Source organism: Amblyomma maculatum, chromosome 3 (assembly GCF_055883805.1).
Source record: "Amblyomma maculatum isolate TAMU_Amacu chromosome 3, ASM5588380v1, whole genome shotgun sequence".
NCBI classification, from domain to species: domain Eukaryota; kingdom Metazoa; phylum Arthropoda; class Arachnida; order Ixodida; family Ixodidae; genus Amblyomma; species Amblyomma maculatum.
Window position 1 is genome coordinate 217,132,102 of NC_139346.1, and position 22,192 is coordinate 217,154,293.

The 22,192-nt window shown below is 47.0% G+C and overlaps 1 protein-coding gene across 1 annotated transcript in view; it reads right to left on the reverse strand.

Annotated features, from left to right (window-relative positions):
• LOC146197712 (uncharacterized) overlaps positions 1 to 22,192 on the reverse strand; it is a 36,918-nt gene that overhangs the window by 11,672 nt on the left and 3,054 nt on the right. The window contains exons 2-3 of the mRNA XM_084596509.1: positions 19,454 to 19,585; positions 14,671 to 14,821 (exon numbers count right to left, since the gene is read on the reverse strand). Of these exons, the coding sequence (XP_084452635.1) occupies positions 14,671 to 14,821; positions 19,454 to 19,585 (283 nt within the window). The remainder of the gene's footprint in view (positions 1 to 14,670; positions 14,822 to 19,453; positions 19,586 to 22,192) is intronic.

Here is a 22,192-nt window from a genome sequence, read left to right on the forward strand (position 1 = left end):
AGGCAGTGTAGACACTGTCTGCACAGCGCCTAACATTGAGAATCAACACTGACATCTTTGAACAGAAACCATTTCCGTGGTGTTGCGGAAGCCCTCAGCAGCCTGAGTAGTCATGCGGCCACCGTTGCGCCCTGCTTCTTGGCTATATAGCCCTCAACGACACCCCCTCGACAGATAAACTCTCTCTCTCTCTCTGCGCACGCACGCACACACACACACACACACACACACACACACACACACACACACACACACACACACACACACACACACACACACACACACACACACACACACACACACACACACACACACACACACACACACACACACACACACACACACACACACACACACACACACACACACACACACACACACACACACACACACACACACACACACACACACACACACACACACACACACACACACACACACACACACACACACACACACACACACACACACACACACACACACACACACACACACACACACACACACACACACACACACACACACACACACACACACACACACACACACACACACACACACACACACACACACACACACACACACACATATATATATATATATATATATATATATATATATATATATATATATATATATATATATACGAAGGAAAGAAGCCAACAGTCGGCGAGGCCAAGGACCTCGGCCTCGCCGACTGTTGGCTTCTTTCCTTCGTGTATTATAACGAGCACCCTCATTTCCCCTTCATTTATCTATATATATATATATATATATATATATATATATATATATATATATATATATATATATATATATATATATATATATATATATATATATATATATATATATATATCAGGTTACGGTGTGCCATCAATCCCTGTTTTCCTTTTGTTCTTTCCTCCCAATTCATGCGCACATTATCCAAACTTCCAACTGACACTCCCAGTGTATATATCCATATGGTATACAGTACCTCGTATGAGCCACAAAGCCATCGGTATAGAGGAAGCAAATGTTTCAACAAAGTGACGACGCCAGTGACAATTACGCCACATATATGCCGATTATGCCATACTTCGGCACAAGTGACTCGTTTACGGGTTGTGGTTTATACTAAAAGCGTACTGCTTGCCGGTTATTGGTATGTTGTGTGTGTATTAGAAATGGTGTCGCCACCTCCCAGAATGCAGAAAAATGCGTCGGATAAAACACGCGATTTCGCATGAATCTTATAACGCAACCCTTCTTTGTGTACCATTGAGTGGAGGGCGGAGGAGTCCTCATCATTTAATTTCCCATTAGGCATCTCAAGTATAAGGCTATAGTTTGCGATAGGGGCTGGAATCACCGACATACGTACCTCCAATTGTATGCCGTTCATCGTAAGTGCAGGTGTCCACTGATAAGTCTTCCAAAAGCCAAACCAACTGAAGAGACTTAACACTTTATCAAACCCTGCCAGTCTCCAAATGCCGAAAATTAGCGTAATGAAAAGGCAGTGTTAAAAGCTCCATTGCGCCTACTGTTAAGGCGAAGCTTAAATGCCCTAATTATTTTAGATGAAGCCATGCCAAGTACAGAATACAATACATTACAGTGTAATATAATACATTACAATAACACTTTATTTACATCATTTTACATGGTGCAGGGAGTCTGCAGATGCAGTACAGCTAGGCATTAAACAATTTATTTTTCTTTGCAGAGCCACCAGGGACATGACTAACTCAAATTATAGTCTCTTAATGTCTAAAACGCTTCGCACATTGTTCCTTGACGTATTATACGTATATGTGGACTTCAATAAAACGTCAGCCTTGCTGAACCTTGGCCAATATACTTCTTAATCGCAGGTTCGGCAGTAAGCAGATAAATGGGGGACCTTTTAATCAATTGATACGTTCTCTAAACTTGTATATTAAGTCAGTCATGTGCGAGATGAGACCCAAGTTCGTCTTTATCATGGTGTTCCTAGAATCGATATTAAGATGAACTTTTAAACTATTCTTGAAACTTGCGAGCAGTAGCGCAGCCTCATTGTGGCGATCATCATAAACAAGATGGAGCCGCCTTCCCTTTTCTTTTACGAAATGAACACTAGTATACGAAATTAACCGGTCATATAATTTCTTATTCCTAAACAACAGACGTTAGCTATTCTTTGTCCGGAAGCTCGTTAAAGTGTAACTATACGGCAATGATGGATGACGGAATGATATCCATATATAATGGGGCGATAACATTAAAATACAAATGAGTGAAAAACCCATGGTATAGAGAAATTCCCTAAATGGTTTAAAGTAGTTAATGACGTCAGCAGGCCACATATCATAGAAAAGCACTGACCGGTTGACAGAAACAATGACGTCACGCCACCACGTGACCTGGCTGAGTCGGCAGATGCACAGGTCACATGTCATGGTTGACAGTGGTGGCGCGCTCGGCTGTAGCTGGCAGCAGCGCTTGGCTGTGTGTAGGCGTGTCTTGACAACTGTTTTGCATCAAATCCCACACAGGCCTCAATGGCGACAAGACTGATGACTATATTTTTGTCGAACTTAATATTGGGGGATCGTCCGGAAGCATGACTGCCGGAGCCTGTCCCAAACCGGCACAGCGTAATACAGGAGCACATAAGGAGAAGTAGGAGACCCTCTGCTGCACCTTAAGCTTTGTAAAAAAGCGGGCGACACGTCGGTGGCCGTTTCCGATAGGCACCTTTTCCTGCCTATGCATACTTCACGAAATTTATCCCACTGTGTATGAGGATATATGTACACATTGCGGGACAAAGTACCGTCGTGTCGGTGACCCTCGGCTCAACCGGACCACGCCGGCGGTGACAGCAGATGACGTCATCGTGATAGCTTGCGCCTCCAAATCGGCAGCGACGGTAGCAGCGCAAGGGTACCCGGAGCTAATCGCGCCGCTGTAGAAAAGAGGCCTTGCCTCTATCCTGAACTGACTAACCATGGCTGCGACCACCGTTCTCGCGGAGGACTGAGAGGCAAAGACCTGCCTGGAAGTACAGTTGCCGACCTTGTCAGATGACCGGCTCGTCCTGGGATTGCCTTGCTTGTCACCAAATCTTAATAGCCAACGGGAAGCACGAAATCATCATCTATACCGGCAGAGCCGACCCATCGAAGCAGCTGCATCGAGGCTCCAGGAACACCTCTTAATGCCTGTATGTGGGGAGGTGGGGTTGTCAAGGCATGAAGCCCGTCTAGGGAACTTCGAATACAGTTAATGTTATATCGTGTGTTCTGTCGTATGTGTTTCAGTTTCGGTTTTGTCCTATTTCGATTTCTGTTCTTTGGATTTTATGTGTACTTGTGCCTTCGTCTCTGCTTGGACATTGGCTTGCTCGGTCACGCGAACCGAGCATATTTATAGACGGCGCTCACAGAATAAAAGGGCTCTTTCGACATGGACTCTTGAGCTGCTACTCATGACTCCACTTTCCACGGCCGTCTCAGCCGACACAACAGTTAAGTTGCCGCGTGGCATGAGTATAGCGTAAATGTAAATATGCAAAATTAAATGATAAGCTTATTTATCTATCCGAAGCACCCCTACGGAAAAGTGGAGTGACCTCGCGAACCATTGTAATTATTATTTTTCTGTATAAAAAGATGCACCTGAATAATTTGCCAGGGCAAGACGACAAGCACATTGGTGAAGCTACCCTATGCATAGCTTAGAAATAACCGCTTCACCGTCAGAAAAAACTGGCGTGCGGTTTTGTCAAAACACGTGATCTCTCCAATTTTGGGCAATGGTGCGCATCCTCGTCGCAGCATAGCAAGTCTTCACAGACGTGACCCGTGCAGCTCAGACTGGTTGCGATGGCCCTGGAGAACCAAGGCCCCACACTTAAACTATTACACGCCAGATGAGCCTGCCAATCTAACCTACACACGTAAGTCCCACAATGAGGCAGTTCGATCGCCGGAGCAGCGAGCCCGCCTTTTATAGACCGAATTTGAGCGGCTGCTGTCTCAGTGGGGACCTAGACTAGCATGGAAGAATAACATTTATTTTCAACAGAAAATGGCTGGTCCCCACTGACCCCTCGTGGCTCGCAGACCTACGTGCCGAGGGGCGTTATGGAGAATCACATGTTCCCCGAGGCCAGGAAAGATAACGGCAAACACTGTAATGAGAGAGGGACCCTCGATCACATAGTTTGGGAATGTCCGCGCCTAGTCTAGAGAAGGAAATCCGGAGCGACCGACACTGCCCCAATCAAGCAATATTGTTGTTGTTGGCGTTGGCCCCTGTAAACGTGGCACGATCGAAGTCAGATTTGACAAGTGTGCAATTTATTCATCTTCCTCCTCCTCGTACAAGGTTGTAATTAAGCCGGAATCAACGCCCCGTGTGTCTACAGAATCGGGAAAAAAACAATCATAAATCACTGGGTTAGAGTCGCAGCCTACTGTAAGTGCTGAATATAAATAAAAAGCTACAACGAGCACGTCGGGCTACAATTACAGAAATGTGTGGCAGCAACGTTGCTTTTTATGGCGCGTTCCATTCTTATCGTGACTTGACCATCCTCATATTGTTCCATTTCATCGGACGCAGAATGCAAAGTGTCATCCCTTTAAAATACAACAATAAACGAGGAAATGAATAACAACTTAGAACGAGGCACTTCAAATCTTTGCTTTTTGAACATATTTCCCATTAGCCGGAGCTCGCCCATAAAATGACATTCACCCATCGCAGTTGTCATCTGCAAATGGCGGTCGTACCGCACCAGTGGAACAAAATTGACACTCAGTGGAGCTTGTGCTGTCTCCTGCCAGCCGCAAAGTGTTGGCCACCTAAATTACGTCAATGCCGACTGGTCTCTTCTGACGCCTGCTAATGAATCGGTCGTCACGCTATTGACGTGCAAGAAATTCCGTGGTGAAGCCCGCGGTCCTCGTGGTATGCTCATCAAAAAAGACGCTCTTCACTGTCGAGCCTTATGACAGGTCAAATTGCTGTGGAGCCAGTGGTTGCGTGTAACTCGTCAGACTGCGCCCTCTTCCGCATCCCGCTCCGCAAAGGCGCCAAGGCGACGGCCGATCGGTCTCTACCGGACAAGCCTTCTCAGTCACTGAACACCGGGAAGGGCAATAAGGAAGACGTCATCGGCGGCGGTGGCAGTGACAGCAACAAGCCTAATGAGCCAGCCAATTTCTGTCCGGACAAACCCGGGCGTCAACACAGCGGCTCTCACAGGACGCTGTCAGAAGCTGAAACCTCCGTGAAATGCTTTGAGGGTGGAGGCACCGTCATTAAAGACGGCCTCTCGCTGGCGGCAGTGACGTCAAGCGACGTTTCTCAAGAAAGCAAGCCACAGCTCATGGTCGGCACGGAACCCAACCTTGGCGGCACGCGGAGCCATGGTAGCAATAAAGGGCCCCTGGCTAACGATCTTCCTGAACGACAGGTCTACTCCAATGCGTCGTCAGCGGCAAAGGAGATCACTTCTCCACAAGCCCCCGTTCCAATCCAAGGGCAGTTCGAAATGTTGCTGCGCAACTCGGACGCTGATGGTGACACCCGTTCTAGCGAAATGGAGAGGAGCAGCGACATTTCCCATTCCACTACGCAGATGGCGCACAACGATTCCAACAGCGTGGGCAACGTGTCGACGCTTTCCTCCCAGCTGGAGTCCTCCGTCGCGTCGACTTCCACTCCTGCGGATTCTACAGGCAAAAGGAGCGGTCACCAGACGGAGAACTCGGATGAAGAGCACACTGCATCCAGCTTTCACAGCAGCGAAGGGTCGCCAGCGCCGAGCGGCAACTCTTCGCCTATGGCGCTGTCGGCTTCTAGGAGGATCACGTGGGGAAAGGCCAAGAGCTATCCGGGCAGCGAGACTGTGTCTGAGCTCGAAGATGAACGTTCCCTCGATGTGACGTCAGAATTCAGGGCCATGCGGAAGAAGCAGGTCGCCATGGTGGCGCGCGCTCCCGGCAGACCTCGCAAGTCGGCACAGCCGCCTCCGCAGCCGCCGCCACAGGAACAGCGAAATCTCCGCGACGTGCGAGGCAGGGCAAAGGGCATGAGGCGGCTCAGCTCCAAGTCTCGCTTCGACAGGGATAAGGACAGGGACTAGAAGCTCACTCTTCGCGGAACGCGAAGGTGCGCGAGGTGTCAATTTCCCATGCACTATAGCTCAGCCTCCACGCATTTTGTTGCTGACCAAGCGAGTCACGCGTTTATAGTCCTACTGCTTCGATAAACAATGGTCCTAGTCGGATACAAAAAAAGAGAGATTTCCTAACGCTAAAATATGGCTTGAATCTGACGTGACAAGAAATATATATGTAAAAAAATTGTACGGCGAATTGTGAGCAGCAAGAGAGGAGCCGGCCAACAATATTTTGTGTCGCTCATGAGTTGCAGTAGTAAATACAACTTACTGTAGGCGCGTAACCAAAACTGGCTTTCCACCACTTAAATCCACGGCAAACTAACGTGCGATGTGTGCGATGTTAGCAGCACGATTGGGATGGTGCCTTCTCGTGAGCGGCGGCGGGGTTAGCACCCGGTGGGGTGGGTAGTAGAGGCTCTTCGCTTGGGCTGGAGGCCTCACTTCAAGTCACCAGATTTTCTTTAGGGGCAGGGGCCAGGTAATACCGCTTTCCCAGCAATTCACCGCGAGATCGACCTAGAGATGGCGCCACCATCGCTCCGACAGTGGGGATCGACAGCGGGCGGCGCTCTCAGAAACGCACGCGGCTTGTGTCTGCTTCCGAGTTTACGGCGGGTTCGTTGGCCAGAAAAACGTGCATTATGCAACGCATTAGCGATTTACTGTTTAGAGTGTTCCAATATTGCAGAAAAAAAATCTGTAGATCTCGTCAATGCAGCAGAAAAAAAAAAGTGAGGATTTTAGGAAACCAAGCCACGCAGCTATTCGTCTTTTAGGTTTACTGGCATCGCTTTGCACGCTTTTTTCGTTGTACGGCGCTCACAGGCCAGACACTTTAGAGTCACTGGAAAATTCTTCCAGTGACTCTAAGATACTTGGGTCTGAACATGACATATATTATCGCCTTTTCAACAGAGTGCGCGTGTCTTATACGAGTGAGACAGGCAAATTTAGTGTCAAGCCCACGGAGATACAAGGTTCGTGCTCTGACCTGCATTAGTTTAGAATAAATCGAGGCAGCCTGGTTCATTATATCGTACTTGACTCGACGATTAAGCAGGTTAAATGTAGCACTGACAGCGTACTGTCCGGCGGGTTGCCGTAGACTGAGTGGACATCAACTCTGGCTGGAGAACCAGGCATATCATCATCATCATCATCATCATCATCATCATCACCACCATCATCATCATCATCATCATCATCATCATCATCATCATCATCATCAGCCTGATTATACCCACTGCAGGGCGAAGGCCTCTCCCATATTTCTCCACTTAACCCGGTTCTGTGCTAGCTGCCCCCACTTGACCCCTGCGAACTTCTTAATCTCATCCGCCCACCTAACTTTCTGCCTCCCCCTGCTACGCTTTCCTTCCCTTGGAATCCAGTTTGTTACCCTAAGCGACCATCGGTTATCCTCTCTTCGCACTACATGTCCTGCCCATGTCCATTTCTTCTTCTTAATTTCCACTAGAATGTCGGTAACTTGAGTTATTTCTCTGACCCACTCTGCACGCTTTCTATCTCTTAATGTTACCCCTACCATTTTTCGTTCCATAGCCCTCTGGGTTGTCCTCAACTTAAGTAGAACTCTCTTGGTTAGCCTCCATGTTTCAGCCCCATAGGTGAGTACAGGCAAGATGCAACTGTTGTATACTTTCCTCTTGAGCGATACCGGTAAGCTGCTAGTCATAATCTGCGAGTGCTTGCCAGATGCGCTCCATCCCAATCTTATTCTTCTTGATATTTCCTTTTCATGGTCCGGATCTGCGGTTACTATCTGTCCTAAGTACACATATTCGCCTACTATTTCCAGTATTTCGCTACCTAATGTAAACTGCTGTTCCTTCCCTAGGCTGTTGAACATTACCTTAGTCTTCTGCATATTGATTTTCAAGCCTACCTTTCTACTTTTTCTGTCTAGGTCATCAATCATTATTTGCAGTTCATCCCCCGAGTTGCTTAGCAAGGCAATGTCATCAGCAAATCGCAGATTACTGAGGTATTCTCCATCTACCCTTATCCCTAACTGCTCCCATTGCAAGTCTGAATACTTCCTCTAAACAAGCTGTGAATAGTACTGGGGAGATTGTGTCTCCTTGCCTAACACCTTTCTTTATGGGAATTTTGTTGCTTTCTTTATGCAGAACTATGGTTGCTGTGCAGCCACTATATATATCTTCCAGCACTTTCACGTACGGCTCGTCTACCAGGCATAAGTGTCCCCCAAAAATGAGATTACGCCGGCACTGTACAGGAAATCTCGCCGCACAGGAAACCTGACTGCTCACGTGTAGAGCGGTGAGTTGATTGAGTTCGCCGAGCTGACAACAAGGCGGATGCTTCTTGCGGCAGATAATCTGGTGTTGCACTGTGAAATGACTAGATGATTTCATGAAATCGAGAGAACTATAAGGAATTTCTGATGTGTGTGATGTTCATAAATAGTAAATTATTATTGTGATCAATTTTTTTTCAATGACAATGAATTTCATCGTGCGAAAGAACTTTTACACACTTGACAAAATTTAGGACTATCAGTGATTAATTTTCAGTAACGTTAAAGTGCAAGCTACGATTCAGTAGTTGCGAAGACATCGTAAAAACTGCACTTGGTCACTGTACGTCATGTTCTGCAAGGAATTTTGAAGGCTGAAGATTTCTTTATCATTATAATTATTGTTGAGCCGTGATTTGGGGTGGTTCCGTCATTTAGTTCCAAAACAGGTGCTGGATATAAAACTATCCTGAAAGAAATGGAGTTCCTCTTATCATATATGATTATAAATATGAATTTATTCCCGAACTAAGCCCCGCTGATTAAGCCCGTGTGGATATGTCAGAAATGACCAGTTTGCTCGAAAGACAGCACAGACGAAAAGGGGCTCTAATGGTTGTAATGGGCTTCAAGTGTACATTGATCTATGTGTATTATGTAATATTTAATGTAACAGGTGCTGGGAAGATTTGTTTCTTAAACGTACGAGCATTTCTCTAAAACGAAATGTGCTCATTCCACTGTTACGGATGCGCAGAAGCCTTCACAAGAAGAAAAAAAAAGAAGAGAAGAAATTCATATATGGGTTTAACGCACCATGCGACATCGGCTATATGACGGATGATGTAGGGGCGGGCCTCAATGTCGTTGACCATGTGTGATTGTTTAACGTGCAGTCAAATGCCACAACCGATGAGAGCCTTTCGAAACGGCCGGGATCGAACCACCCGTTCTCGAAATCGGCAGTCGAGCGCCCTACCACTGAGACACCGCGACAGAGGTTTAACAGCCCCCCCCCCCCCCCCCCCCCTTCCCCCCAAAAAGGTACTCAGACAACTCTATCGTGGATACAGCAAGCACAGAGTGGCTTGTTAAAACTGTATTTTGCTATGCAGCAGTTTGCGGTCGCATGTTTCAGTTGTTGCGGTATTTCAAACAGAAACGGGAATATACGATTTTTGAGCGTTTCATTAAGTTGTATTGGCGGCAGCAACCCGTTTTGCTTTGACAAGGCGCCTAACGACAGCAGCGCTTCGTTTGAGGCACCGCTTGTCAGAGAATCTCAAGCGCCGAAGACTGCAACTGATGATGTCCATTCCAGCATGGCATATTCGATATGGACAAGTATTTTTTTTTTTTAATGCGTGGGGTAATAGCCTGTTTATATTTTTTTTCAAGAGGCAGATAGGTAAGCAAACGCGCTAAGGAACTGTGAAACAAAAAAAAATTTAGTTGTGGTTTAACTGTGGTTAACCTGTATAGTTGAATTAACAACGGCGGAATCTTCTTTTGCCTGCTACACTATTCCCCTATCATGCCTTATAATTGTAAGGTGCTACATTATTGGGGACACTTCAGCTCACCCTTTAAGAGTATGACGCGAGAGCGTAAGCTACCAGCCCACATATAGGTGAGAAGGGTTCAACGCTGCTGAACCGAATATGGAGCGAAATCATTAGCTGCCGGTGACCGAGCGTTCTCTTCTTCGTCGTCTTCTTCGCGGCTGTTCAAGGTCAAACGTGGCCTTTCCCGAGACGACGTGACGGGCCGAAACCTGGCGCAGTATATCTATCGCAATAAAAGCGCTCTTGTACACGCCGCAAATCACTGCGGGCTGGCACGCGACGCGAACACGCATCCACACTGGGTAGGGTTCGCCGCTATGCCGCTAGGTGGCGACTCTGCTCGATCTCGAGGCCAGGAATAGACGCCGACGAATTGGGCGACACGTTCTATCAGCGCGTTATCTAGGTCATCTCCAACAAGGAATTTGTTGTGCACGAGAGAGCGAAATAGATTTTAATTGCAACAGAGTCAGACGCCTCCAGCTCCTATTTACAGCTGGCTTAGTGATGTATTCTGTATCAGTGTTAGAGTTTTTGTTAGCGTTTAAAATCCACCATAAAATATGTACAATCGAAGCCCTGCATGCTGCTTCCGAATACAAAGGGCTACCAAATTTTAAAAGATAAGTGACTGGAATTGTAAAAGCCTTTATCTAATGAAACGACAAAAAAAGGCTATAATGCACATCGCCATCAAATGAAGAACTAATAATTCGTCATTCTGATCAGTGAGATGCCGTCGATACGATATGTTACTACTCCTTGTTATGCACGTCCAAGCTCTGAGCTATGACGCCGAAGTAGCTATACTTGTGAGGCTATCGTGGGACATCAAGAAGCGAGTGCTACGACGAAGCTAAAATTGTGCTTTACTTACGCTTCCGAAGCTGCCCTTCCAATATATTCATATTTTCCAGTAGATGGAAACCTGTGTTGAAGTCCTACGACACAGCAGCACTCATTTTTGATGTTAAAAATAAAGAAAGATACTGAAGAATTGTTGAAAGTGATTAGTGTGTCAATATGGCATCGCGCTATAATCGTGAAAAGACAACTTCATTGAAAACTTAGCTTTTTGATGCCAGAAAAGAGCAACGGCGGTCAAGTTCTCAACTGTGTGCTTCAACACAAATTACCAGGCGCAGACGTCTCGGAGACTGCATCATTCACTACATTGCCTTTCACTTAAAAGTTGATGTTAAGGGAGTTCCGGTATAGACGACGCGGTTTGAGCTGAGTAGCGGGAAAATTTTTAAATTCACTCTTGTATGCAATAAACGTGTTGCTGCCAGAAGAAGTTAGGTCGTTGTTGTTGCGAGTGTAGGGAGGACGAAAAGTCATCACCGATGCTTCGTGCGGACAGAGGAGAATTGAAATAAAAAAAAAAGAGCGAGAAGAAAGAAAGAAAGAAAGAAAGAAAGAAAGAAAGAAAGAAAGAAAGAAAGAAAGAAAGAAAGAAAGAAAAAAAGAAAGAAAGAAAGAAAGAAAGAAAGAAAGAAAGAAAGAAAGAAAGAAAGAAAGAAAGAGACGAGAGTCGCAACATCCGTCGTCCGCCACCGTAGCGACGGCGAGTGCAAAGATCCCCACAAAGGACGAGGGACCCTGGGTTGCCAGCCCTGGAGGAAGCCACGGCGCTCTCCGCGATAAAATTCCGCAGAATCAATATTTTGATTGAACAAAACTTGGATGGAATAGGATTCCGTATCCCTTTAGGCCTCGTGCAGGGCCACTTTTTAGTACTTCTTTTTGTGCGAAATCATTCATACGCTCACCACCACCATCGACAGAGAATCTTGACCGTTGTTGTTGTTGTTATGAACATTATTTTTCCACCGATGTATAGAGGCCCCCTACTTTCCGCCCCCGGCACGCAGGCCTATGGGACGGAGGCCGGGGCCTCCGCGACTAAAGACAGGCGAAGCGACAGTGTTTCTTCGCGGCTTCAGCCGCCAGGCGGACAGCTTGCTGCTGGTTGGCGGGGGACTCGCTCCGCAGTAGCCGTTCCCAGGCTTCTCTACTATTTATGTTTTCCTTGGCGCCAGGGGAATGGTGGCAGGGACCTTCTGTAAGTCTGTAGTGTTCTAAAATTCCCTTATAAGTTTGCAGCCTCTCGTCCATCCCATCACAATCAGGTCTGTTCAGGAGAATCGCACTCAAGGGTCGGGGCCTTAAAGAACGAAGCCTCCTGAAACTAATGCAGGCTTACATCACTTGCCGCATATGTTACGCCACACCATTCCTAAACATCAGATCAGACGAAAAGCAGAGAACAGACGCACTCATCAGACGATGCGCGAAGAGGGCTCTAGGACTACCCATCTCGACCTCGACTGAACGCCTCCTCGAAATGGGGGTGCACAACAATTGGACGGAACTAGCGAAGGCTGTGCGCATGGCACAACTAGAAAGATTGAGCAGTACCACCACGGGCAGAACCGTCCTCGGCTGGGTGGGACTGCAGTCAGGTAGAGGAACAAGCCACAAAGTGGACATTCCACTAAAGTGTCGCAAATATATAATAGTGCCCCTTAAAAACATGCACCCTACGTACAACAAGGAGAGGAGAGAAAAGAGGGCCGAGACGCTCGCAAAGAAAGCGGGGGAAATGAAGCCGGGGGAGGTCGCCTACGTGGACGCGGCTAGCGGGAAGTCGGGGGCGGCGGTGGCTGCGGTCGTCAACGGCCGCGGCGTACCCGCCGCCGCCGCGTCCGTTAGAAGCCGAAATGTAGACACGGCTGAAGAAGTTGCAATAGCGCTCGCTTGCGTTGGAACGGAAGCTGTTTCTACAAGCAGATGGGTACAACGATACAACGGTAAAAAATCTTGACCGATCTTGTTCGTGTCGTCACTCTGATTGGCTAAGCTGTGCCGTGAGGTCAGAATCACGTGGTCTCACGCTGGTAAGTCACACTCAGTCCTTTACCGGACTGAGTGTGACTTCAACGTGCGAGTCTCCCTGACGGGTCTTTCCAGTTCTTCAGCCGACAGAGAATGAGATGGAGCCTATGTCTGACCAATGACTGACCATGAATCCATGGTAGGTTTTCACACTAAAACGAAAAAAAAAATCATGCACTATAAGTAGCCGATTATCTTAACCACTCAGCCACAGCGGCGGTTGTAGCTCTTTACAATCAAGTTGAGGTAGGGTTAAAGCTCCGCCATTTCGTGCGGCGGCTCCCAGATGGCGCCACGTATGCAGTTGAAACTGCAGCGCACGTTTGGTAAAAACAATTGTAAGGTTACAGGAGGTTATCAGAGAGAAATGATGACAGGTTCACCGAGGGTCTTGTAAATGTTAAACAATCATTTAAAATTGTGCAAAAAAAAAAAAAGCCTCTATACATTAAGGAAAAAAGGCCACTTTTTTACAATAACAGGTGTAACTGAGATACGCCCTGCCAGTTTTGAAGCGAAAAGCTTCATTACGAGGGTCGGAGCCGAGCTTCGCGTATGCCGTATGCCGCGACCGAGTGACGTCACAGCCAACGCCAGCTGCGCAGCCCCCTCGCCAAGCTCTGCCGGCGTTGCCTAGCAACGCTTAATAGGTGTGCGACTCCTCCTCATTAAAAAAAATTACAAGGGTTCTACGCTGCTGAACCAAATATTGAGCGAAAGCATTAGCTGTGGGTGACCGAGCGTTTGCGGATGCGGGGAGCGCTAACAAGAGCTCTAGCTTTGGCAGTGTTGCACTTGATGTATGAAACGGAGTATAGCCGCGACTTCTTCACGTGCTCTGTGCCCACCACCATTCAAAGCCCGAGCATAACAAAGTGCAAAATATGCAGACGTTACGTTGATGAGCCGTTTCTGACGCAATAAGAACAGTAGGTGGGCGTTCAGCATTTCTTTAGAATTTGTGAGCTACGCGATATGTGTACGTAATTATAACCGCGCAGTGTGGTGAATCCGTTTCTGCACAATGTTTACACCTCTCAGAAGCCTTTTAATGGACGTCAAAACATACACATGACACGCGAAATGCAGACACGCATAGAAATAATGTTGAGACATATTTTGCAATACAACATAAAGTGTGTCAGTAAATGATATATACAGCGGCAAAAACTGTGTGCAGTTAAAGGGCCCATGAAAAGCTCCTCAACTCAACCCACACCGGCGCGCAAGAAAAAAAGAAGACGCGACTGCGCCTCACCACGCCTCGTTCCGCCCGCCTAACTAGGGAACGTCCAATGAGCGGCTTCAGTGCGGCGGATTGCGCGCGGCGGTGTGACGTCCAAATCGTTTTCTAGCGGTTGCCGGGAGCACTTTTGAAACATCATTCTCTATGGAGACAAGTATAGACGACATTATTGCTGCGTATATGCGCTGCACCTCTATGGATTTCTTACATTAGAATTTTACATTTCAGGGGCCCTTTAATGACAGAATTTTGTGCCTTATCTTGAAGGATATTGCGTCAACTGTTCGTATGTCACATGGCTGCAATGAGTAACGCCAAGGTGCCACAATACTGTGCTGGCTCTCGGTATATGCGCTATTGACGTTTGAGGAGACCAGGGCTAATCTCAAGTTTACTCAAAGGCTAATCTGAAGGTTACTCAAAGGCATATGAGGCAGCTATAAAAGAGCATTCTGGGGTTTGGAGAGTCTCTGACAAATTGATCTGCGCTGACACGAAAATCCGTTCAAAGACTCACCGGCCTCTCTTGACGACGGGCGCCATAGGCCTCCTCTCCGGATCGACCTCATCGAAGAGTCGCATGAGGAGTTCGGTGTTCTTGACTCGCACCACCCGTTCCGGAGACCTCCGCTCTCCGGAGGCGTCGGGGGGAGTCAGGGGGCGCACAGCTGGTAGCGTGGGAAAGTGATCATTATTAAGGTGTACATAAAAAAATAATTAGAGGGGTTCAACGCTGCTGAACCGAATTTGGAGCGAAAGCTTTAGCTGCGGGCGACCGAGCATGCATCGAGCATAACCAGCGTTCCGTTCAACGCGTCAAAGTTCGCCGGCGTACTATGTAGAACTCACTTACATGCCTGTTACGAGCGTGCCTGCGTGTGATAGGGGTAAGGTGAATTCAAATGTCATAGCAGGCTGATTCTAATGTCACCCTCCCACGTGAAAGAAGAGGCCCGAATTGGCGAAACCGGTTGCTAGGCAACGGTACACTCCTTCAGGCACCGGCGAAATGCTCAAGGGTAGCGTAGTGTAGCTTTCGCTACAGAAATGTTGTTGCGAACAAGCTGTTTTTTGTCAACACAATCAACGTCATGTCCCCTCAGACAACCAGATGTTTTAGTTTCCTTAGTTGAATAACTGATAATCACAGTGCGCGCACTATATAGGTGTGCAAAATGGTCTCAATGAAAGCAGTGGTGAGGCAACAGGGAACAATTCGGGATAAAAAGGGCTTGAGCTCTGCCTTAGGAATGGGACGCAATAGATCTAACGGACCTCGTCGTCCCCCTTCCGCAATTGTTTGCCACCGGCTTATCATGCGAAGGACTGGCGCCCACATAGCGGCCAACTATTCCAGCTCGCCATTTTCGCAGTGCAGACGAGTCCGAAAGTATGCTTTCGTCGTGCTGCAGCAAGGCTCGCGTGCCGCATTCATGTTGTCGGTTAGAATCCGCATGCATCGGAAATAGGGCCTGTAATTTTCGCACGCAATAGCTGCATGAAATCGCGCTGTAAACGTTATTTAAACCCCACTAAGGGTGGGTACATGGTTAGAACCGCTAGAGCCGAGGTAGTACATGAAAAGGGCGCAGCGACAAATGTTTTTCGCGGATTCGGTTTCTCTTTATTCCGGAGTTAGAGCTCGGTGGCAACAGCCCGTCCGTGAATCCGAAAATTCGTATGTGGTTCAAGCCCACAAAAGAAAAATTAAGAGAACCCGACCAGATGGCTGCGGCGGGTCTAAGTTGCTCTTGCGTTACTCTGGACGACGTATCTGCGCAGAACACTCCATTTCCATCTCTTTTGCATGTGTGACCTGGACATAACGCTTCAGAATTTGACCTCGGGGTCACATGCAAATGTTTTCGACGAGGTGCTCAGGAGGAGCACCAATTAAATGTTCACAAAAACTGTACATAAGAAATGATTTGTTATCTCGTCCTGTTTTCGACCTTGAAATGAGTCCTTGGGGCATGTGCTTTGTTTCGCGAGGGTGCCGTGAACACCTTGGCGATGACATTTTTTTCCTTACTTGTGGACTACTGGAAAACTATGCTTGCGTCAGGGCGATAATGTAAGCTCGCCGCCTAGCTCGGAAACTTGCCAGTTCAGCTCGGGCACTGCCCCATACGTGCACCGTGCACAGATACCAGCAGGAAAGACAGACAGGACAAAAATGAAGCGCGAACTAACGAGTATCGGCTTCCCGTTTCGACTTTAGTCAACATGCACGGCGCACAGTGAAAAAATGTACCGCCACTTAGTCCAGTGAGCGATCATTGCGACAACGCAAAGAGAAATGTATTTCTCTAGTGTGGTAACAATAAGGCTTCCAAATTCCGACTCTCCAATTTCACGGAAGCACTGCGGCCGCTGACCATTATCTGCGCTTTGAGACAGCCCAAAGCAAAGTTGGACTCATTCCCTCAGAAGTGGCAGCCCATCAGAAGTGGCGTTTATTTGCGACGTTTCTTGCTGCTGTCGCGTGCAGCGAATCTGTCGTACTCGCGAATTCAAATTTGAATGCGCCGCGCGAGGAAAGCACGCTAGCGGAATCTGCTACGTGCACCGCAAAAATGGCGGCCGGCTGCGTGGTTGGGCGGGCACTAGTGAATACTCATCATCATCATCAGCATCATCAGCCTGACAATACCCACTGCAGGGCGAAGGCCTCTCCCATATTTCTCCACTTAACCCGGTTCTGTGCTAGCTGCATCCACTTGACCCCTGCGAACTTCTTAATCTCATCCGCCCACCTAACTTTCTGTCGCCCCCTGCTACGCTTTCCTTCCCTTGGAATCCATTTTGTTACCCTAAGCGGCCATCGGTTATCCTTTCTTCGCGCTACATGTCCTGCCCATGCCCATTTCCTCTTCTTAATTTCCACTACAATGTCAGTAACTTGAGTTACTTCTCTGACCCACTCTGCACGCTTCCTATCTCTTAATCTTACCCCTACCATTTTTCATTCCATAGCACTCTGGGTTGTCCTCAACTTATATAGAACCCTCTTGGTTAGCCTCCACGTTTCAGCCCCATAGGTAAGTACAGGTAAGATGCAGTGAATACTACTTATACATTACTTTTTTTTTTTTTCCCGCTGCGAAGGTTGCAAACCGTGATTAATGACATAGTTGGGACTCATCAGACGATCAGACGTGTGGGATTAAAGGGCACTCCATTTTCACCAATATCCATAAAGCGCGCAGTGTACTAGAATACTGTGATGACAGTAATGGTAGGGTGGCCTTTCTCCAGATTGACTTAGCAAAGGCATTTGACTGTGTCGTTCACGAACTATTGTTTGCCATTTTAGACCATGTGAATATTGGTTCTGTTATCCGTGAGGGCGTGGCCTTAGCGTGCCAGAGCTGCACGACGAGATTGATCGTTAATAAATGTTTAGGGGCCCCATCAGCGTACAGCGTTCCTTACGCTAGGGCTGTCCCCTCAGCCCTCTTTTATTTTGTATCTATATAGAGACCCTCTGTTTGAACATATTAAAAATAATAGCATTCAGGGATTCAAGGAGCAGCCGAAGTAAAGCTGTTAGCGTATGCAGGCGGCATCGCTGTTTTTACTGAGGACGAGCTTGGCATATGCCAAGCTGTGAAGTATGTGTGCGAATTCAGTCACGTCACCGGTAGTGGAGTTAACTGGTCGAAATGCCTCGGACTTTGGCATGCAAGGTGGCCATTTACACCTGAAGGGTTTGCCAGTGTGCCTTGGACGACGAGACCATGCAGGGCCCGTATTCCGAGTTTGCGTCGTTATCGATGTGTCGCTATATCACGTGACCTCGAGTCATCTGATAGGTCGAAACGCCGGAACCGGGTGTTTCCGGAACCAGAAAAGGAGGCAACATCATGTTCCGGCGTTTCCACCAGTCAGATGACTCGAGGCCACGTGAGATAGCGACACTTCAATAACGACGCAAACTCGGAATACGGGCCCAAATAAGTACTTGGAAGTTTCGCTTATGGCTTACCATGACAGTGAACAGTATTTGAGAGGGCAGGCTAAAGAGATAAAGGAAAATGTTGAAAAGTGGAGAGAGACAAACCTATCTATTTTTGCCAGGGCCACAGTTTGCAACTTGTTCTTTATCAGCAAGCTCTGGTATGTTATGCAGGTGTTGCACTGTTCACGGTTAAATATTCAGAAGCTGCGCAGGACTTTCGCCGTATTTGTCTAGGCGTCTGGATGAGAGCGCTGCAGCCGGACCAACTTGTTCCGACGAGTAAAAGACGGTAGGCTAGGATTGGACCATCTGTTTTTGCAACAGCTGGTCAGTCGTTTTTTTTTTTTTTTTTTTTTTTTTTTGTCTTTTAGAGACACGACTGACCTATTCTTACGCACCGTATGTCAAGTCAGGCTGAGGCGGCTGCTGCCGGAGTACGTTTCAACTGAAGATTTTTCCGCAGGGAGTAAGGGCTTTTAAGAGAAGTCGTAGTAAGTGCGCGCTTTCTTTGAGTGTGGTTTTCAAGCGATTATTTGTTAACAGTAAAACGAAAGAAATTGTATCGTGCATTGTGCGACATTATGTTCTCTGTGCCTTTATACAGGGCTTTGTACGATGGAGGCCCAGGTGCAGATGTGTTAAAAAGGGCAAAAAGAATTCAGGTGATGCCAGCAGCAAAAACTTTTTTTTTTTTTTAATTGCATACCGGAACCTTGCCGGTAAAAGCATTTTTGGAGGAAAAGGGAATATTTACACCCTCGGGGTCACGCTGTTTAATATGCAGGAAGCCAGAAAAAATAGACCATCTTTTTTTAGACTGTTAAGAAGGGGTTTATTTTTGGGACGTATTGCAAAGAACGCTAATTAAAGATTTTCTGCTTTACCTGCATGGTATCCGGTACTTAGGCGTAAAAAGTGAGGATGGGGTACTATTTTATTTAATTATGCTCATAGGCCTCCAGTGTATATGGCGCTTAAGAATGACTGGTTACCATTGTGATAAAGACGCACGACCTGCGCGAATTGACTTTCGAGAAAGCATGAACAGGTTTTTGGCAATTCAGAAAGCTGCTGCAGAACCTCCCGAGTGGCTCTCAAGACTAGCTGTGTATGCGGGAATTTTAGTGTGTCATATGTAAATATCGTTTTGTGTTTTTGTTGATTTGTTTTTGTGAAATGCAATGCGTCAAGACCAGGCAATGAAGAAGAAAAAAATCTGCTGTGGATCAGTGGTTAGGGCGCTTGACTGCTGAACCTAAGGATGCGGGATCGAATACTGGCTGCGGCGGCCGCTTTTCGGTGGAGGGGAAAAGCAGTTCATCACAGGCCCACCACTCACCTGTTATGTCCTCTTGGGTGTCGTGCTTGAAGAGTGGTGGCAGGACCACGACGGCCGGAGACACGCCGCTCGTCTCGTTCGGCTGCTGCCAGAATGACTGCGGCAGCGCGCGCAGTTTCATCGGCAGCGGCTCTGCGAAACGCCAGTAATGCACACTTGTGCGCTTCTATTTCCCTTACTCTCTTTGGCTTAAATAGTTGTTGAGAATAATGCTCGCTTTTTCTCCTGAGCTTCGTGCTTGCATGGCATACGCGTGACGTCAAGGGGCCGTACTGCTCAATGTTCTAACAAACAAACAAGAAAGATTGCCTGCGCAACATTGCGCAGGTGGTTTTGTGCTGCATGACTTATGCACAGTGACTGTGTAGAAAACAAAAGTGCAAATTTTCACGTCGTTTAATTGATATAGCGCGGTTTGTTACAGATGTTTATCGCATTGAGTCATTTGTCATGCATTCAAATTCTGAAACTGTGTCGTGATGGTTAGCGCAGCGGAAGTTGTCAGTGCAGCATACTACTCTCAGCCTTCCCCGGTTCCTCACGGAAAATAATTTGCATTGGGTTTTATAATATGTCTTATGGCAAGCTTGCGTAAAAAAAAAAAAAATACAAAGCACCATGCAGTCACTTACAAAGGACGCGTGCGTCGTCTATAAGAGATATATCTTTGAAAACCCACTGAGTCCTGTTCTTCCCACAACAACTCCTGCCATCTTAACGTCTATGCAGAAAAGTAATCATATTTAGTTTAATAAACATTTCAGTGCTGAAATGAAAAACTATGCGCACTTAAAAAAAAAAATGCTACAGATGGAACGGGTTCTTGTCAGTACCGGTCCGTTTAGATGTCAGGGCCAACGAGAGAGAGGCAACCGAGACAAAAAAGATTTACTTACGCGCAAAAAAAAAAAAAAAAAGAGACAAGCGCGGCCTTTTGATGTAAGTGCCGAAGAGTAAGGAAGAGAGAACTTGCTGGTACGGGCGCATTACCTGCTGAGCACGTGCGCAGCTCAAATGAGCTGCCGCCATGCTGACTACAATACCTGCGTCGCTGCTAGCGCGCGTATTGATTTGCCGTGGCCCCCGCGGTGAAGGTCAGCCTGGGAGAGAGAGCGAAGCGAATTGCCGCGCTTCCAGGTACACCCTATGTTTTTCCCTAGGAGTGGCGGGAAATACCTCGATTGCGCTAATGGTTACACGAACACGGCGGCGGTCGCGGCCACTATCAGCGCGTCACGCGCCGGCGGACGATGTACGAGCGAAGTAAGCGGCAGAAGCCTGAGAACTACAGGTCTTGCGGGCAGCGATCAAGGTCACTAGCCGAATCCAATGTAACACAGAGCCTTCTCCCAACATTTTCTTTAATTACACTTCCCGAACCTATATTTGTGATTAAGAGCAAGTATTCTAACTATAATGGGCCACCTAGCCATCACAGGGAATCCAGAAAGCACAGTGTGCACTGAGTTTTACTGCGTTTGATTTCACATCATGCCGCAACACCGTGTAATTGATGGGAAGAACGAGTGGTACTGAACACAATACCAAATGTTTCAAATGCTCATTAGTTGACAGCATCACAGTGGCTAAATGGTTGCGAAGTTCCTGTTACGCAATGCTCGCAACGGTGTTTTGGCCCTTGTCGACAGCAATTCGCTTTCCTTTTTTTTTCTCTCTCTCGATGTACTAATGTCGCGTATCGGCGGCATTTTTTTTTTTTATTGTTTGCTCTCGAAAAATCGGCGCGTACAGTTTACGCTACTCAAGTGAAATAAAGTTGAGTCAATTGCTTATGCTGTTCAGAACTTTATTTTTAGCAAACATGGATAGCTTGAATGCCAACTATTTTCTTTAAAGGTCAACTTCAGCGCTGACACTTCTATTCTTCAACGAAGCCTGGAACACTATGCTTCCCTGCGTACGGAATAACGCAGTTTTATAAACAATGTCTAAGCTGGTAAACCGACTAGAGATTAAAACTTCAAAGTGATGGCGGCCTTTGGTCCTCTGAGGCGCTCACGAAATTGAAGACATTCATGGAATGCACAAAGTTGTGCAACGAGTTCCGCACTTGCACTCCATGTTTTGGAGCCTGCACAAAGCGGCTGTGGGGCCGCCGCATGCCATCGCCACTATGCAACGTTAACCAAAGACGGTATGGAACCACAGCATGCGTTTTACCATTCGCTTAATTACTACTTTAGTAATTTTTAACTATCTAATGACTGATATATTAATTAAAAAATAGTCATAAAGTACCACTTTACGAGAAAAAACGCATAACATGCATGCATATATGCTACAAACCTAATTTGCATTACATGTCATGTTTTAATAAAGTTATTTCATTCTACGCGTGCCGATGAGCGTTGAAGACTTCACCCCCCAACCTCCCCCCCCCCCCCCTCCTTCCCTCCTACCGAGGAAATTGCAGCTGTGACTTTATGACTATATCGGTCAATCAGGATGATGGCGTCACCGACGCCGGCTTTCTGCGTCTCAAGCTTCTTAACGAAATCGCGTATTTACGGCAGTCGATCACAGCAGCCTCGCTGCGCGCAGGTTGCGCCTGCCTGTAAAGGTTGCTTCTCTGTGCATATGATTATTGAGAGGGGAAGCAAACAGAACAGCTTGCAGGCGACGATACAGCTATCGTCATGTGAACTTTTTTCTTCTAACATGACTTTCAGAGAGCAAAAAAAGAAAAAAATGAAAGGAGATAAAATAACTTTCATTAGA